The sequence below is a fragment of the Helianthus annuus genome, chromosome 8 (genome assembly GCF_002127325.2).
Source record: "Helianthus annuus cultivar XRQ/B chromosome 8, HanXRQr2.0-SUNRISE, whole genome shotgun sequence".
Taxonomy (NCBI): Eukaryota; Viridiplantae; Streptophyta; class Magnoliopsida; order Asterales; family Asteraceae; genus Helianthus; species Helianthus annuus.
The window spans coordinates 5,668,082-5,686,725 of record NC_035440.2 but is presented as its reverse complement, the minus strand read 5'-3'; the positions used below and the strand labels follow the sequence as shown (position 1 = coordinate 5,686,725).

General features: G+C 42.6%; 2 protein-coding genes across 2 annotated transcripts; both read left to right on the top strand.

Moving 5' to 3' along the window:
- Nucleotides 1-1,323: 1,323 nt before the first annotated feature.
- On the top strand, nucleotides 1,324-2,115 carry LOC110869461. Its single transcript, XM_022118713.1, has one exon. The coding sequence runs from the start codon at nucleotides 1,324-1,326 to the stop codon at nucleotides 2,113-2,115; it is 792 nt and encodes a 263-aa protein (XP_021974405.1).
- Nucleotides 2,116-14,395: 12,280 nt separating this feature from the next.
- On the top strand, nucleotides 14,396-18,150 carry LOC110870772 (low-temperature-induced cysteine proteinase). The gene is made up of 2 exons (XM_022119924.2): nucleotides 14,396-14,597; nucleotides 17,564-18,150. The coding sequence occupies exon 2, from the start codon at nucleotides 17,567-17,569 to the stop codon at nucleotides 18,134-18,136; it is 570 nt and encodes a 189-aa protein (XP_021975616.1). The 5' UTR covers nucleotides 14,396-14,597; nucleotides 17,564-17,566; the 3' UTR covers nucleotides 18,137-18,150.
- The last annotated feature ends 494 nt before the right edge of the window (nucleotides 18,151-18,644 follow it).

Sequence of the window (18,644 nt, the reverse complement as noted above, 5' to 3'; positions counted from 1 at the left end):
CTTATTTTTGTTCAAACAATCATTTCCACTTCTTGCGTTTAGTAATCGTGAGTAATTAATTTAGTTAATCATTTTAGTTATTCTAATTCACAACTTCCAATCAAACAAAAACATACAAAAACAATATAGCAAGCTTCATAAACGTGACAACTATTCATAATTCAATCAAATCCGCACACAAACCACATACTCTTCGTGGTTCGACCCCTTGCTACCACTAGCTATTTGTTAAGGGTAATTAGGGTATATAAATATTATCTTTGACCGAAGCGCGACTCTCCGATCAATAACCGAAGCTCGAGCATGAAAGACGGCCCTGATTCTCATTAGGCAGGCGAGCTCTTCGGCTCATGTTAGGGTTTTTTTTAAGTACTTCAACAGTCAACACTGATCTTCCACCAGGTAATCTCAAGTTGGCCTTAATAGAATATTATTGTAGAAAATATTGTGATTAAATATATTATATTGTTTCCATATTTATGAGATCCTTATTGATCTCAATTGTATTATTTATACCAAGGTTAATGAGAAGAGAAGGCAAGCATTGATAATTATCTCTTACATGGTATCATTCTAACCCTATCCCCCACCTTCTCGTTGCCGTCTTTCTTTACCGCTGCCGACTTCCTTCTGCTTCGGCAGTTGCTTCTCTTCTCCTTCACCTCATGAATACCCCACCTCCTACCTCTCCCGTTCCGACGGACCCCAAACCCGAGCCAACAGACACCAAAATACATCCGCGGTTACCGTATCCAGCATCAAAAACTTCATCCCTGTCCTTCTCGAGATGGAAACCGGACAGTACTCTTCATGGTGCGAACTTTTTCGCATTCATTGCCGGGCCTTTCAGGTAATTGATCATCTCTCCCCCAAGCCGGATACCAAACCGGCTACCACCACCTCCACGGATCCCAAACCGGCTACCTCCACGGAAGAACTTTGGGATCGGCCATTGTCTTGCAATGGATTTATAGCACGATCTCGAACGACCTTCTTAGCACCATCATACGTCCGGGTAACACCGCCTATGATGCGTGGTCAACTCTTGAAGGCCTCTTCCATGACAACAAGAATGCTCGTGCCATACACCTCATGCAATGCTTTGCAACCACCAGGCTAGACGGATTCCCCAATATGTCCGCCTATTGTCAAGCTATCAAATCTTTAGCTGACCAACTAGCAAATGTCGGAGCCCCTCTTGACAACAAACGCCTTGTTCTTCATCTCCTTGCCGGGCTTACGGACCAATATGAAGGTACCTCTACTATTCTTCAGTAAAAGGAACCTACACCATCCTTCTATGAGGCCCGGTCACAACTTTGCATGATTGAAAACCAGAAAGCGGAAAAAGCTATCTATGCCTCTCAACAGGCGGCCCATGCACTCACTGCCACAACTACTAAGAACCCCAACCCACCCGATCAATCCATCAGTACCACTGCATACTGCGGCCGTGGCCGAGGGCGTGGTGGTCGCGGCCGAGGACGTGGTCGTCGTGGTCGTTCACAGCAACCTCATGGTGCTTGGACTTCACCGACCACTTACACTTGGACACTCCCTGCTCCATGGAACCCACCCACTCAACCCCCCACTGCCGCCAACTCATCATGGCTCCAATGGGCTCCACCGCCTCCACCGTGCCCCTACCCGACTACCTCGCCACAATCATCTGCTAAACCAGGTCAAGGTATCCTCGGTCCCGGCCCAAACCAGGCTCATCAGGCATCAACAGTTCCTACTGATATTCAACAGGTACTATACACCATGTCCCTCAATCCTCCATCTTACAACAATGGCGTCATGGACACTAGTGCAACTATAAGCATGGATCGCAATGCAGGTAATTTCCATACTATTTTTAATAATGGCATGAATGAAAATATTATTGTTGGTGATGGCACAAACATTCCAGTGCTTGGACATGGACCTCAAACCTTCCCACCACCTTACCCACCCTTTACTTTAAACCGTGTCCTTTATGCCCCAAACCTTATTAGAAAACTTATTTCTGTCCGTCAATTTACAAAAGATAACTCTGTTTCTGTCGAATTTGACCCTTTTGGTTTTATTGTGAAGGACTACAAGACCCGGGCTCCCATTATACAGCAACGGTGATCTCTACACCTTCTCCCAAGACTTCCATTGCTTCTCCACCTTCCATCACTGGCTGCTCAGTCCTCCACTCTATGGCATCAACGTCTTGGCCACCCCGGCCCTACCTTATTGCAATCTTTAAAGAATTCTAATTCTATTTGTTTTAAGACTTTGAATAAAACCATTTGTGAACCTTGCGTGTTTGGAAAAAGTATTAAACTTCCGTTTCATTTATCTAATAATGTTACTTTGCAACCGTTTGACATTGTGCATAGTGATCTATGGACCTCTCCTGTTTTAAGCTCGGGAGGTCACCGTTATTATGTCTTGTTCTTGGATGATTATACAAATTTCTTATGGACCTTTCCTATCTCAAACAAATCACAAGTTTACCACACCTTTGAATCCTTCACCACACTTGTCCACACTCAATTTCACCGCAAAATAAAAACTTTTCAATGTGATAATGGGAAAGAATATGTCAACGCTTTGTTTAAAAATTTCTTTGACAAACATGGCATTCTTTTTCGCCTCTCTTGTCCTTACACCTCATCCCAAAATGGCAAAGTCGAGCGTAAAATTCGGTCCATTAACAACATCACCCGAACCCTCCTTTCTCAATCCTCCCTACCCACAAATTTTTGGCCTTATGCACTCGAGACTGCCACCTACTTAATTAACATTATACCCTCAAAAACTCACAAATACCAAACCCCCACATACTTACTTTATCAACAAAATCCCACCTATGCCCATCTTCGTGTTTTTGGGTGTCTTTGCTACCTGCTCATCCCCTCCACTAACATTCACAAACTTCAACATCATTCCTACCCATGTGTCTTTCTTGGTTATCCACCCTCTCATCGTAGCTACTGTTGCTACGACCTTCGATCTCACACCTTCAACATATCTCGTCACGTCTTATTTGACGAGACTACCTTCCCCTTCCAATCTCTCACCTCCACTTCCCCCACTCTCACCTATAACTTCTTAACTGATCCCATATCACCCCACCACTGGCCTTCGGTCGGCTCCCACATCAACCATCCCTCCCCAACCCACACCCCCCATGTAGCCCAACACCCTTCGGCCTCTATCTCATCGTCAACCCAGGCGGTTTCTTCTCAGGCCCAAGCCGCTCCCCCTACGACAATTCTTACCCAACCAACCCAACCCCATACCGCCGATACTCAACCGGCCCAACTCCAAACAACATCTATCCCACCGGCCCACCCCTTACTACCCCCAATACACACCTGGCCCACCTTCACACTCCTCTCACCACTTCTCAGGCTCAATCCCATCCAAGTTCTCCTCCCTTGTTACACAACATCAGTCATTCACCAAGTCACAACTTAATGTGATGGCACCGGTGAACCAGGTTTACTATTTTATCATCAGTTATTAATTTATTATGAAATCAAATTCTCTACTTGAAGGGGTATGGTCCCAGATCTCGCGTCAGCATTGACTGCGAGTGACCATTACCCTTATCAAAACCCCCACTAGCTAACAACCTACTTGTGCCCATGCGGGAACGCGTCGGCACAAGGGTTGAATCCAATCTATCTAGTAACGAAGGAGGACTTACATGGAACATGAGAACGGTAGAGTGATGCGACATAGCATCACATCTGGTGTATGAAAACGGAAGTATTCACAGCGATGCGGCATCGCACCGCATCCAGTGAACACTTCTATCAATACAGGAAAGCCTTACCTTAGGCATAGAAAAAGATGAACGTAGCGGTGCGGCTGACACCGCACCATACGGGCATTTTCGTCACGACAAGGGATGCAGGCAAGACGACGATGCGGCTAGCACCGCATCTCGCGTATTCCTTGATCACAAGTAGGAGACGCGGTAACTTCAGATGTTACCGCACGTAGCGATGCGGCTTGCACCGCATCCTATGCACTCAAGCAAGTGGTACTGACACCACAGTGCAAGTGGCACCAATGGCAGTTACCTGTCAGAGCTACGTAAGCAATGGACTAACGTGGCGTAACCTCCATAACCGACAAGCCTGACACACCTGAAAAGGTGCAGCACGTCGTCAGTCCATCCATCATCATCCTCCTTCACTCCTCGGCTATAAATACCAACCCCAAACCAGGTTTGAGGTATCTCTTCACAACTCTCTCACTACTACTACTATCTTACTTTGCTTCCCAAGCAAACTACTGATTCTCACGCCGGAGAGTGGTAACAAGGAGCACCCCCCACCCCATCCTCCTTGTTACGAGTCACGGCTTGATTCCTTGTGCAGGAGATCAACCACCGGTGATCCAGCCAGCGATCCTCGAGAGGCCGGCTCAACACTTTTAGAGGCCCAAAGTGAACTAAAGATCTGGGGTCTACACTTGTGCCAAAATTAACGTTATAAATAAAGAATTTTTAAATTTTGTAATCTAATAAGAACTAGAACACTCCAATTTTAGCACTTTAACTAATTATTTGATAAACCAACAACAACCAGGTTCTTGTGCGATGAAACAAAGATGGGGATTTTATGAATATAGAGGTAAAAGTGTGCAACTTTGTGAGTATCATTATTTAAAAACACACGGTAAAGTCTTGAAACCCATTTCTTTTGAATTATCAACGTGATTCTTCAAAAGTTGATAACATATCTAAAGTTCAAGTCCAACCAACTTTAGATATGTTATAAAAAAAAACTCTTACAATTAAAAAAGAAATTAAAACCAACCAACCGCTAACAATCTAAATACCCAAGTAACCCATAAAAAAAAACTCTTACAATTAAAAAAGAAATTAAAACCAACCAACCGCTAACAATCCAAATACCCAAGTAACCCGAATAACAAACGTGTACAGATTCTTACTTCACTGTTGAGACCAACCGCTCCTAGGGCAAAATGCAATAACTATATAAGAATCATACACATGCGTCAATACATGAATACAATCAATAATCCCCATCAAGTAGTGATGAAACAATGGTTAACCGGGCAGGGTTAACACACTGGTCTCGCAAAATGCATTAGCGGTTCCTTTTTATTCTTCGCAAGGCCGGCTCAACACTTTTAGAGGCCCAAAGTGAACTAAAGATCTGGGGTCTACACTTGTGCCAAAATTAACGTTATAAATAAAGAATTTTTAAATTTTGTAATCTAATAAGAACTAGAACACTCCAATTTTAGCACTTTAACTAATTATTTGATAAACCAACAACAACCAGGTTCTTGTGCGATGAAACAAAGATGGGGATTTTATGAATATAGAGGTAAAAGTGTGCAACTTTGTGAGTATCATTATTTAAAAACACACGGTAAAGTCTTGAAACCCATTTCTTTTGAATTATCAACGTGATTCTTCAAAAGTTGATAACATATCTAAAGTTCAAGTCCAACCAACTTTAGATATGTTATAAAAAAAAAACTCTTACAATTAAAAAAGAAATTAAAACCAACCAACCGCTAACAATCTAAATACCCAAGTAACCCATAAAAAAAACTCTTACAATTAAAAAAGAAATTAAAACCAACCAACCGCTAACAATCCAAATACCCAAGTAACCCGAATAACAAACGTGTACAGATTCTTACTTCACTGTTGAGACCAACCGCTCCTAGGGCAAAATGCAATAACTATATAAGAATCATACACATGCGTCAATACATGAATACAATCAATAATCCCCATCAAGTAGTGATGAAACAATGGTTAACCGGGCAGGGTTAACACACTGGTCTCGTCAAGAAGGGTTAATCCCTTCCTCTCGAGGATCGCTGGCTGGATCACCGGTGGTTGATCTCCTGCACAAGGAAACAAGCCGTGACTCGTAACAAGGAGGATGGGGTGGGGGGTGCTCCTTGTTACCACTCTCCGGCGTGAGAATCAGTAGTTTGCTTGGGAAGCAAAGTAAGATAGTAGTAGTAGTGAGAGAGTTGTGAAGAGATACCTCAAACCTGGTTTGGGGTTGGTATTTATAGCCGAGGAGTGAAGGAGGATGATGATGGATGGACTGACGACGTGCTGCACCTTTTCAGGTGTGTCAGGCTTGTCGGTTATGGAGGTTACGCCACGTCAGTCCATTGCTTACGTAGCTCTGACAGGTAACTGCCATTGGTGCCACTTGCACTGTGGTGTCAGTACCACTTGCTTGAGTGCATAGGATGCGGTGCAAGCCGCATCGCTACGTGCGGTAACATCTGAAGTTACCGCGTCTCCTACTTGTGATCAAGGAATACGCGAGATGCGGTGCTAGCCGCATCGTCGTCTTGCCTGCATCCCTTGTCGTGACGAAAATGCCCGTATGGTGCGGTGTCAGCCGCACCGCTACGTTCATCTTCTTCTATGCCTAAGGTAAGTCTTTCCTGTATTGATAGAAGTGTTCACTGGATGCGGTGCGATGCCGCATCGCTGTGAATACTTCCGTTTTCATACACCAGATGTGATGCTATGTCGCATCACTCTACCGTTCTCATGTTCCATGTAAGTCCTCCTTCATTACTAGATAGATTGGATTCAACCCTTGTGCCGACGCGTTCCCGCATGGGCACAAGTAGGTTGTTAGCTAGTGGGGGTTTTGATAAGGGTAATGGTCACTCGCGGTCAATGCTGACGCGAGATCTGGGACCATACCCCTTCAAGTCCCCCCAGTCTAGTGTTGCTGCCACATACAAGTTGTATGTGGGAGGAGTACTGGACTATGGTGTTTGGAAGGTAGTTTGGAGTCTGGAGAAGATCCTAGACCATGTGTGGTCTTTTCTGTATGTAAATCAAGCTGGAGGTCTGGAAGGGTCATCTGACGCCTCTTCCGTATCGATGAAGGAATCTTCGTCTGATGCGAGATTCTCAGCCGATTTATGTCACCAGGTGGCTTGCCACCTGTTGTTGTGCCGAAGGTCTCTTGGAGACCTTGTTAGTAATGCTGCACAAACTTCGAACCAACCTCTGAGATGGTGGTTTGAAGGTATGTAGAGGTTTCCCATCCTTTAAAGGTGGTCTTTTCTTCATACCAATTGTTGAATTGGTGCATGAAGAAGAAAAGAAACTTTTGGACCAATCTTTGAGACTGGGATCAAAAGTTGTTGATGCTTGTAAGTGCTTTGCTCAAGCTCTATGTTCAACATCTAGCTATGAGACGACGATCCCTTTTTTGTTGGGTTTTCGTGTTTGTCGTCATAGCTCTCTAGTAACCGCACGTTCTTTGCGGTTACCTCGTTGCGTCATTGTTGGCCATGTTTGGTCGAACAATGTATATTCGTACTATGGGTAAATAAACATGGTCATAGGCAAGGGTATGCCCACCATTGTTTATTCTATGCGTCCCATAGTCGGGCAAACAAAGTCATAAGCAGACTTGTTACCGCTGTTCGGACGCTTGTTGTTCGACGAGGGCTCGGTTAGAGCGCTTATCTGCGTTCGTTTTGGAACCACTTACCTTCCCGCTCCAATACCGAGTTTGCCTTGCAGTAGCATTGCTCGGTGATGTGGAGTGAGCTTTGCTCTTCCGTAGCAACCACTCTGCGGAAGCTATGGTTATGTCCGTAGCTCCTCGTGAGTGTCTGTGGTTTTGCATTACCACATTTGCTCGAAGCGGGTGTGGCTCGGATGTAGCTCTTGAAGGTTCAGGAGACAGGGTTGCTGATGTGCGTTCGCGTGCATTCCCTTCCTTCCTTTTGTTAAAGAAGGTGTTCATGTACCCTCTGCGGTTGTGAACCGGACAGGAGGGATTTGAAGCTTGAAGAGAATGAAGGCAATGCGGTTCCCCTGTGTCTGAGATGCGGTTCAGTCCAACGGACAAACCGCACACTCAAATTATCTCCCTCATTGGGGGAGATCAGATTGTTGGACGAGTCAACAGTGTCAAATATCTGGGTCGCAGCATTCTCTGCGGTACCCTCTGTCTGCACCGTCGACTCCGACACCACCTTGGCAGGGGGTGTCGATGGCACTTCAGTTGCACCCGCATCCGTGGCACGCGGGGATGACCCTGGAGCATCAAAGATAGAGACATCTTCATCTTGAAGCTCTACAAAAAAACAAAGTCAAATAACTATCAAAAACAAGTTACACATAACAGTTAAGACAAGCTAGCCTACACTTACCAACGACAACCGCAGGTTTTTTCTGCGTCGGAGCAGACCTTTTGGTTACCAGTCTCCGACGTTTGGTTTCAACACCACCAGTAGCTTTCTGCTCTGGCCTTCTCTTCTCACCAATAACAGGGGGACCCGCAGCTGTCCCTCCCGCGGCCGTCTCTTCTGCCTGCTTCTTCGCAGCACCAGAACGCGACCCCGCTGCTGTACCCAAACCCTCAAGGGTATCAGATACTATCACATAATCCTTGTATCGACGAAAAGAAGAGTGAGAGATACCTGCCGCCTGCGGCACCAGATGAGGCACAACAGTGACCTCCTTTATCTTCTTTTGGCGAAAGCGCACGCCCTTCACAGTTTGCCTCTTTGGCACACCTTTCGCTTCGGGGTCCCCTAAGGCCCCAAGATCACCTGCATGGAATCAATCCAAAGGGTGAGTCAATAAACCAACATTATCATCACAAGTGAACAAGCTTCCAAGTTATACCTTTGCCTGGCGGCAACTCAACTGCCAGCGCGTCCTCAGTAGGCACCCGGAAGTTACTACGGATGATAGCATTATGATCCTCCTCACCATCCGCACAAACTACGGTCTCAACCGTCCCAAGGAAATCCGGGGCAAACATCCTCCATGCGGGAGCATCCTCTGATAACACATAAAATCAGTACCGCAAAAAAGAATAGGGAACTTAAACACATGAAGAGTACGTACCACCGCTTTTCTCCCGCACCACGGGTCTCGAGTTCTTGTTCCTCCTCGTCAACATCATACGCAACAACCACAGTTGCGTATTGGTCAGCTTCACAGACTCAATAGTCTGAAGCTGCGGAAACCACTGCACTGATTTCAAGCTGGGCATCGCAATGGTCTCCCCTATGATCGTCTCGGTCACGTTCCGAAACGTCATGTCTGCAACAATGGCAGCAGCCTTGACGTAGAAGAATTTCTTCTTCCACATCGTCATCCCCTTGGGAGGAGTCATCAGCTTGGGGCTACCGTCTCGTTGACGGAAAGAAAAGAAACCCAATGATACAGTCATCTGATAAAACCGTCGGAAATCTCCGACGGTAGGCTCTATACCAAGAGCACGGAAGGTGAACTCAAAATTACGAATCCGAATCATACCAAACGGACTCACTTGAGAAATGTGGACCTTGTACCACTCCAAGACATCAACAACAAACACCGTCAACGGTAACCGGAGATTACAGTCACCAAAAAAGTCGGCCCACAGGGTCACATAACCGGCCGGAGCGTCGGCACCAGTATCACCCTCCGATGGATACTGAGCCCCATACTCAGGGGGCATTTGGACATCAAGCATAAGACGATCAAAGGTTTTTCTGGTCCACTTCAACGCCGGTAATCCACCACCGGCAGCCCCCTCTTCTTCTTCTTCAGCCACTACCGGCTGTTCTGGGTTTTCACCCTCCACATTGTGTGGATTAGATGGTTCAGCCATCAAGAATATCAAAGAAACAGAAGATGGTGAACAGAAAAACTAGAAACCCTCACTGGAACTTCAAGAAATTTCGTCGGAGAAGACAAAGAACAAGGTTTCTCTCACCGGCAAATTTTTGAAATTTTGAACAAGTGAGGGGAAACCACGAACGGTTTCCCCTTATATACCCATCGCAATTAATGCGAAGGGAGAAAACAAATCATCACGTTCAAAAAGAGCGACTCGTATGACACCACGTGTCGAGCGCCGTTTCCGCTGACGGTTATCACGCGCGCGTGGCCGCCCACGCGCCTGACACAAGAGACGTTTACACTCTTCGCTACAGTGCATTTAATGCCTCGGGCAGTGCAAACGTCCTTTCATTTCAGCACATGCCAGGAAGATCTCACCAACTTCCACCAACTCACACGTGAGATCAGCCACGTATGCAACAAAAAGCGACTACATTATCCAATTATAAGCGGCATGCGGTTTCTCTGGTATACCGCACCATAACCCATACCGCATGTCGTTTTTTAACATACCCCTAAAAATAGGTAAAAATATATATCTCTACACTATAAGGGGGTATAATACCTATCCGCACTACCCACGAGCACACGTGGAATATGCGGACATGACACACACGAGCCCGTTCAGGTGTGTCAGATGCTCAGAACTAGCGTTGTCCGTTGGACTGAACCGCATCTCAGACACAGGGGAACCGCATTGCCTTCATTCTCTTCAAGCTTCAAATCCCTCCTGTCCGGTTCACAACCGCAGAGGGTACATGAACACCTTCTTTAACAAAAGGAAGGACGGGAATGCACGCGAACGCACATCAGCAACCCTGTCTCCTGAACCTTCAAGAGCTACATCCGAGCCACACCCGCTTCGAGCAAATGTGGTAATGCAAAACCACAGACACTCACGAGGAGCTACGGACATAACCATAGCTTCCGCAGAGTGGTTGCTACGGAAGAGCAAAGCTCACTCCACATCACCGAGCAATGCTACTGCAAGGCAAACTCGGTATTGGAGCGGGAAGGTAAGTGGTTCCAAAACGAACGCAGATAAGCGCTCTAACCGAGCCCTCGTCGAACAACAAGCGTCCGAACAGCGGTAACAAGTCTGCTTATGACTTTGTTTGCCCGACTATGGGACGCATAGAATAAACAATGGTGGGCATACCCTTGCCTATGACCATGTTTATTTACCCATAGTACGAATATACATTGTTCGACCAAACATGGCCAACAATGACGCAACGAGGTAACCGCAAAGAACGTGCGGTTACTAGAGAGCTATGACGACAAACACGAAAACCCAACAAAAAAGGGATCGTCGTCTCATAGCTAGATGCTGAACATAGAGCTTGAGCAAAGCACTTACAAGCATCAACAACTTTTGAACCCAGTCTCAAAGATTGGTCCAAAAGTTTCTTTTCTTCTTCATGCACCAATTCAACAATTGGTATGAAGAAAAGACCACCTTTAAAGGATGGGAAACCTCTACATACCTTCAAACCACCATCTCAGAGGTTGGTTTGAAGTTTGTGCAGCATTACTAACAAGGTCTCCAAGAGACCTTCAGCACAACAACAGGTGGCAAGCCACCTGGTGACATAAATCGGCTGAGAATCTCGCATCAGACGAAGATTCCTTTACCGATACGGAAGAGGCGTCAGATGACCCTTCCAGACCTCCAGCTTGATTTACATACAGAAAAGACCACACATGGTCTAGGATCTTCTCCAGACTCCAAACTACCTTCCAAACACCATAGTCCAGTACTCCTCCCACATACAACTTGTATGTGGCAGCAACACTAGACTGGGGGGACTTGAAGGGGTATGGTCCCAGATCTCGCGTCAGCATTGACCACGAGTGACCATTACCCTTATCAAAACCCCCACTAGCTAACAACCTACTTGTGCCCATGCGGGAACGCGTCGGCACAAGGGTTGAATCCAATCTATCTAGTAACGAAGGAGGACTTACATGGAACATGAGAACGGTAGAGTGATGCGACATAGCATCACATCTGGTGTATGAAAACGGAAGTATTCACAGCGATGCGGCATCGCACCGCATCCAGTGAACACTTCTATCAATACAGGAAAGCCTTACCTTAGGCATAGAAGAAGATGAACGTAGCGGTGCGGCTGACACCGCACCATACGGGCATTTTCGTCACGACAAGGGATGCAGGCAAGACGACGATGCGGCTAGCACCACATCTCGCGTATTCCTTGATCACAAGTAGGAGACGCGGTAACTTCAGATGTTACCGCACGTAGCGATGCGGCTTGCACCGCATCCTATGCACTCAAGCAAGTGGTACTGACACCACAGTGCAAGTGGCACCAATGGCAGTTACCTGTCAGAGCTACGTAAGCAATGGACTGGCGTGGCGTAACCTCCATAACCGACAAGCCTGACACACCTGAAAAGGTGCAGCACGTCGTCAGTCCATCCATCATCATCCTCCTTCACTCCTCGGCTATAAATACCAACCCCAAACCAGGTTTGAGGTATCTCTTCACAACTCTCTCACTACTACTACTATCTTACTTTGCTTCCCAAGCAAACTACTGATTCTCACGCCGGAGAGTGGTAACAAGGAGCACCCCCCACCCCATCCTCCTTGTTACGAGTCACGGCTTGTTTCCTTGTGCAGGAGATCAACCACCGGTGATCCAGCCAGCGATCCTCGAGAGGAAGGGATTAACCCTTCTTGACGAGACCAGTGTGTTAACCCTGCCCGGTTAACCATTGTTTCATCACTACTTGATGGGGATTATTGATTGTATTCATGTATTGACGCATGTGTATGATTCTTATATAGTTATTGCATTTTGCCCTAGGAGCGGTTGGTCTCAACAGTGAAGTAAGAATCTGTACACGTTTGTTATTCGGGTTACTTGGGTATTTGGATTGTTAGCGGTTGGTTGGTTTTAATTTCTTTTTTAATTGTAAGAGTTTTTTTTATGGGTTACTTGGGTATTTAGATTGTTAGCGGTTGGTTGGTTTTAATTTCTTTTTTAATTGTAAGAGTTTTTTTTTTATAACATATCTAAAGTTGGTTGGACTTGAACTTTAGATATGTTATCAACTTTTGAAGAATCACGTTGATAATTCAAAAGAAATGGGTTTCAAGACTTTACCGTGTGTTTTTAAATAATGATACTCACAAAGTTGCACACTTTTACCTCTATATTCATAAAATCCCCATCTTTGTTTCATCGCACAAGAACCTGGTTGTTGTTGGTTTATCAAATAATTAGTTAAAGTGCTAAAATTGGAGTGTTCTAGTTCTTATTAGATTACAAAATTTAAAAATTCTTTATTTATAACGTTAATTTTGGCACAAGTGTAGACCCCAGATCTTTAGTTCACTTTGGGCCTATAAAAGTGTTGAGCCGGCCTTGCGAAGAATAAAAAGGAACCGCTAATGCATTATTTTCTATTAACTTTGTGACCATTCGCTAGAAAATTTTCATTCAAGCAACAGATCCACAAACTATCACACAAACTCTAGAGCTGCGATCGAACAAAAGCTCGACCACTATCAACCACGTCCAATGCTAAGACCTTGAAGTTCCAACTACAGAATATTGATGGCCAGTTATCTCTTCAAATTTAGAGTGAAGCTAGTGAAAAACAAATTAACTCAACCGGTTAACCATGTCATGAGCCAAAAGTCAAATTCAGTACTACTCAAAAAGCTCGTAACTCGATACAAGCTTTAAAGTGGCTCGTTTGAAAACAAGCCGAGTGAAGGTAAGCACGCGTTTTGTGTGACAACCGACAAATTTCATGATAATTTCGTACAACTTAATCACTATTTATAGTGTTCTTCTGACTTAATTTATAATGATTGAGTCGTACAAAATCTAGCAGTGATAGGACATGTTAAAACATTATAATTTATATGTCGATCCGCCGTGTCACGAAAACAAACAACTATGTCCTAATACGTTGGCAAACAATGCTGAAAAACACCAGTCACCTGAACACACTTCCTGAAACGACTAACGAATGATATGAAAGCCTATCATGATAAACATATATACAAAAACCCTAATTAGGGGCATCACTTGCAATAATACCTAAACTTTCCGGAAAAATGCCTAAACACCTAAAATTGTTCGATCCGAATAATGAACTAATAAATTCAGCATCTCGCAACATTTTTCAGCATTCCGCAACATCAAAAAGCTATTAGATAATGCTAATTATCTTAAGCGACCTAAAAATATCATATATGTATTAAAGGTATTGTTATCGGTATCGCCGTGTGCCCTCCGTATTTTAACCGGTAACGATCCGATAACGAAACTAGTCACATTTTTGGTGTCTAAACCAAACGTTAACTTGTCTAGTGGACTAGTCAAGCTCGTGTAACACCCTAACACTAATTAGCACTCTAATTGATCTAGATACAACTATTCACCAAAATATCTTCTTACAAAATTCACACATGTTATAATACAATTTATATAAAAAAAAAGTAAAGTTACACTTTAGCCCCCCCCCCCCCCAAGTGGGCCCCACACACCACATGTGTGGACTTCTAGCATTTTATGCAATATAGTTTATAAAATGGATGATGTCCATGTGTGGACTTCTAACATTTTATGCAATATAGTTTATAAAATGGATGATGCCCATGTGTGGACTTCTAGCATTTTATATTTTATGTAATGTAATTCATAAAATGGATGAAGTCCATTTCAACCACCATATAACCACATCATTCCTCTCATTTTACCATTTCCCAAAAAACAACACCAAACACCCCTCATATCTTCATCCATCTTCAACCTTCAAGCACATAAACACTAGCATTCATAACCCCTTCAAAGATGATTTAAGATGGTTCAAGCCTTGGAAGCATACTAGGGAACTTATACTTGTTCTTGGAAGCTTCAACCTCTTCTAGTTTTCTTTATCATCTTCATTTTGATCTTCCCTAGCCTAAGTGCTAGTTGTAAGACAATCTAAACTCATTTTTATCTTTCTTATACTTAGTAGATCATGAAAGTACACTTTGATCATCTTGAAAAACACTAAAACAAAATACATGAAACCCTAAAATTTAACATAATAATCTTGCATAATTATGTGTTTATGTGTTGATTATCGTGTTTAGTGTAGTGTAGCTTGTTTAGACTTGATGATCTTGCATGAACATGCTTAAAAATATGATCTAAACATAAAGATGTTTAGATCTAGCAAGATCACCATCTTTGAAGTTCATGAACTTAAACAATAGTCTTGAAAATGATTTTTGAAAAAATATAAACTTATCAAGAGACTAAGATCATGATTTATAAGGTGATGATCTTAAAATATAACATAAACAAGTTTGTGCTAAGTGGTTAAACTAGTAGATGAACATAAGAACGAATGGTGTTTCCAGTGATCTTGATAAGTGGTTAAACTAGTAGTTTATGGTGTTTCCAGTGATCTTGATAAGTGGTTAAACTAGTAGTTTATGTTAACTGGCAAATGTGACATGTTTGTAGGTTATATATTTTAGGAGATGAGCTCAAGCTTGATAATCCATCTCCACTAGACATAATTCCTATACACCAATTCAAGAGAATAAATATGAGAAAAACCCCCCTTGTGGGAGTCGAACCCAGGACCTAATGACCTCAAAGACTTATCTCACCCTCAAAATGCCACTAGGCTATAAAGCCATGAGCAAAGTCATTTTCTTACTAGGTTTAGATAATATACGTAACATATATAGTGTTTTACTTATATTCAAAGCGTATTTATTAAAGTTAACTACCAGTCATAGTGTCGTACATCGAAGTTATTGGAAGGTGGTAGTTGTTACTTGGACCACAAGATTGATTTCATATTTGCGCTAAAGTAAAATAAGTTTTCGCTTTGTGTTCTAAACCACTAGATCTAGATCTGCTCAAGAAATCCTGTGGTTGGAGTTGCTTTTGTTGCCGTGTTGTTTAAACTACTCCTTTTTGCCAAATTGCAAAACATGGCCTTTGATTTCATTATATCTGAAGCTACAATGGTTACGAACTTACGATGTTATTCTAAGCTTTAATCTCTTGCACTTCGTTGTTAGGTATGTTTTTCTTCTTAATTATTAGTTTAGTTATAAACCTGAAAGTAATCTTAACATTGTCTTATATTAGTGTCAATCAGATATGATTAGTAGTTAGGGCCTCTCTTAATTCGTGACTTTTTTTAACGATGAACTTCATGTATAAGGTTACCACACTCTTCAAATCGGAGAGCCCCGTATTGCCCCACCCTGGCCAGACTATATTGTTTTAACCGGGTTCACGTTGGCTTCAAAGTTTGGCTTTTTTGGGCGTTCCCCGGGAAACCATATTGCCGGCGGACACTTGACATTCGTTGTGCCACCACAAGAGCATAACTCTAACTCTCTGGCGTAAACACGGTGGGACAAAAACCCGGTTGGGCTCGGGAATCGAATTGATAACCTCACACAAGGCCTAGTCCAAATCCTTCATTGCCTATATCCACCCCAATATGACACAAATGCGAATTGAACATGAATATCCATTAGAAAACCCAAGCCTCCTACCACTAGACCACAAGTTGGGGATTCTTAATTTGTGACTTTGATAAGAATTTTGTAGTGCCACAAATTCAAATTCTGTGTTATTAATGTATTTTAAACCATCCAGATAATTGACTTTTAGACTTTAAAAAAACATCCACTTTAAAATTTGTTATTATACTCAAGTTTTGTTGGTTGTTAGTTCTAGTATATATTAAAATTGCAATACTCGCTCAAAATTTTGCTTGTTGCAAACAAAGGAGTGGTGGGCTGGGTTAGACCTTAGTTACAAGAAGCTTGGTGGAGGAAAATAGTTTGATAGATAGTTAGGACTGTCCTGAGGAGTTTATTAAGTTGGGATTAATATCGGCCAACAGGTCTTTGACCTTATTCTCTTCAACACACTCACTCTCTTTTTCATCAGTATCATCAAAAGAGAGTTTTACTTTAGACAATTCAAGGTCCTCTTTGAGCTGTTGAGAATCAGGCAACACTTGGCTATCACTTGACCACCATGAGGAGTTTTCGTCAAAAATAACGTTTCTTAACAAATATACCTTCCCTGTATTAGGCTCACAACAACGCCACCACTTTTTTTCAGCAGCGTAACCTACAGATATGCAGCGAACAGCCCGCTTTTCCATCTTGGGAGGGAGGACTATCCTCCACACCCTTGGGTAGTCCCCAAGGGGATGGTCCTTCATCCATGCTGACGTGGCGCCTACGTGGCGGATAGTCCCCAAAGAGACTACCCAAACCACACCCCATGGTCTAACTTATGATAAATACTAAAACAACCTTTTTATGTTATATTATTATTGTTATTATTATTGTTGTTAATATTATTATTATTGTTATTATTATTATTATTATTGTTATTATTATTATTATATAAACATACATTAAATATACTAATTAAAAATTATATAACCAATGGGCTCGTTTAAGCTTGCGAGCCGGCTCGAGCTCGATAAGCGAAGCTTGAGTTCGGGCTCGTTTACAAAAGAAGCTTGTTTTTAGGCTCGAGCTCATCTAAGTTGGGCGAGTTTCGAACTTTTTTTTAGTCGGGCTCGAGTAGCTCGGCTCGTTTGCACCCTTAGCACGGTTGTGGAAAATTTGATGGTGTATAGGGGAATGAGGTGGCATATGGGGTGTCCATTCGACCCTTAGAGAAATGCTTGTATGTTATAGGTAATCTTAATTGTGTGTATGTGGATAATTATTTGTTAGAGAAATGCTTGTATGTTATAGATACTCTTAATTGTGTGTGGTGTGGGATAATTAATTGTTAGAGAAATGAGTGTATGTTATAAGTACGCTTAAATCTATTCATGGAAGTTGTTTGTTTAGTATAGAATGATTTTTTTAATACAAGTCTAACTTCTATTTATGTTTAGATAATGTCAAAGTGGCTTAAGTTGTGTGGGATTTGCAACAAGCGCAAAAGCAATGCAAAGTTGATTAAACTGGGGTCAAGGATTTCTATTCCACGTGAGCAAGATTTTAGGCAACATGGAGCACTACCAGAAGTGCAAGATCAGGGACATATACCTACTTGCTGGGCATTCGGGCCTTTGGCTGCTATTGAGGCAGCTTACCAACTAATTACAGGGAAGCTACTAAAATTTTCAGAACAAGAAATCGTGAACCACTATTGGTCAGCAGCGAGCAAACGTGAGAAACGCTTAATGAGAAACATAGGATATTATTCTGAGCTAACGTTTGAGTATCTTATAAGTAAAGGAAAAATTTCACTGGCTGCCGATTACCCGTATAAAACAGCGTTTGGGAAATGCAAGAGGCTAGATGCTAGAAAACTTGTGGATCCTCTAGTACGAGGGTACATTCAAGTTCCGAATGATGAAGTTGCACTTCAGATTGCAGTGGCCACTCAACCGGTCACCGTTGCGCTTGAAATTGATGAGGTGTACAACAATTACAATCCAGAGGTATATTCTTACATTAGTTAGTTGTATTTATCTATTTAGTATTGAATTTGACATTTTTTTTAATTTCAATTTTCTTAATTTTTTTATTTTATCCCTTATATCATGTACTTATTGTTTATTTATTTTTTCCGATAACTCCCATTCATTATATTATATATTTTAAATATTTATACGCGACTGTGTTTAGTAATTATTTATCGACATTTTTTATAAACTTTGTTGAAAAAAGAGTGTAATTCAAATTAGTACAATGATGAACCGAACTTATGCCGGTACGATATTGTTTTGTTATTTTCGGAACCGTTACCAATATTCATTTTTATAGTTTTTTTTGGACATTGGTACCGGTAATTGTTATTATTAGAAGCGGTATCAGTATTCATTATATGGTTTTCAAATCTGGATAACCTTAACGTATTTTTTCTGAAAAAACCCGGTTCCCAAGAAGATAATAACGGGGACAATTTATTAGAGGCCTTATCTGTTTTGTTTTACCCGTTTGCCTAAAAGACATACAAATTTAAGAAAT

What these genes read in the sequence shown, in the direction of transcription:
- LOC110869461 (XM_022118713.1), top strand. Translation starts at nt 1,324, where the DNA reads ATGATTGAAAACCAGAAAGCGGAAAAAGCTATCTATGCCTCTCAACAG.
- LOC110870772 (XM_022119924.2), top strand. Translation starts at nt 17,567, where the DNA reads ATGTCAAAGTGGCTTAAGTTGTGTGGGATTTGCAACAAGCGCAAAAGC.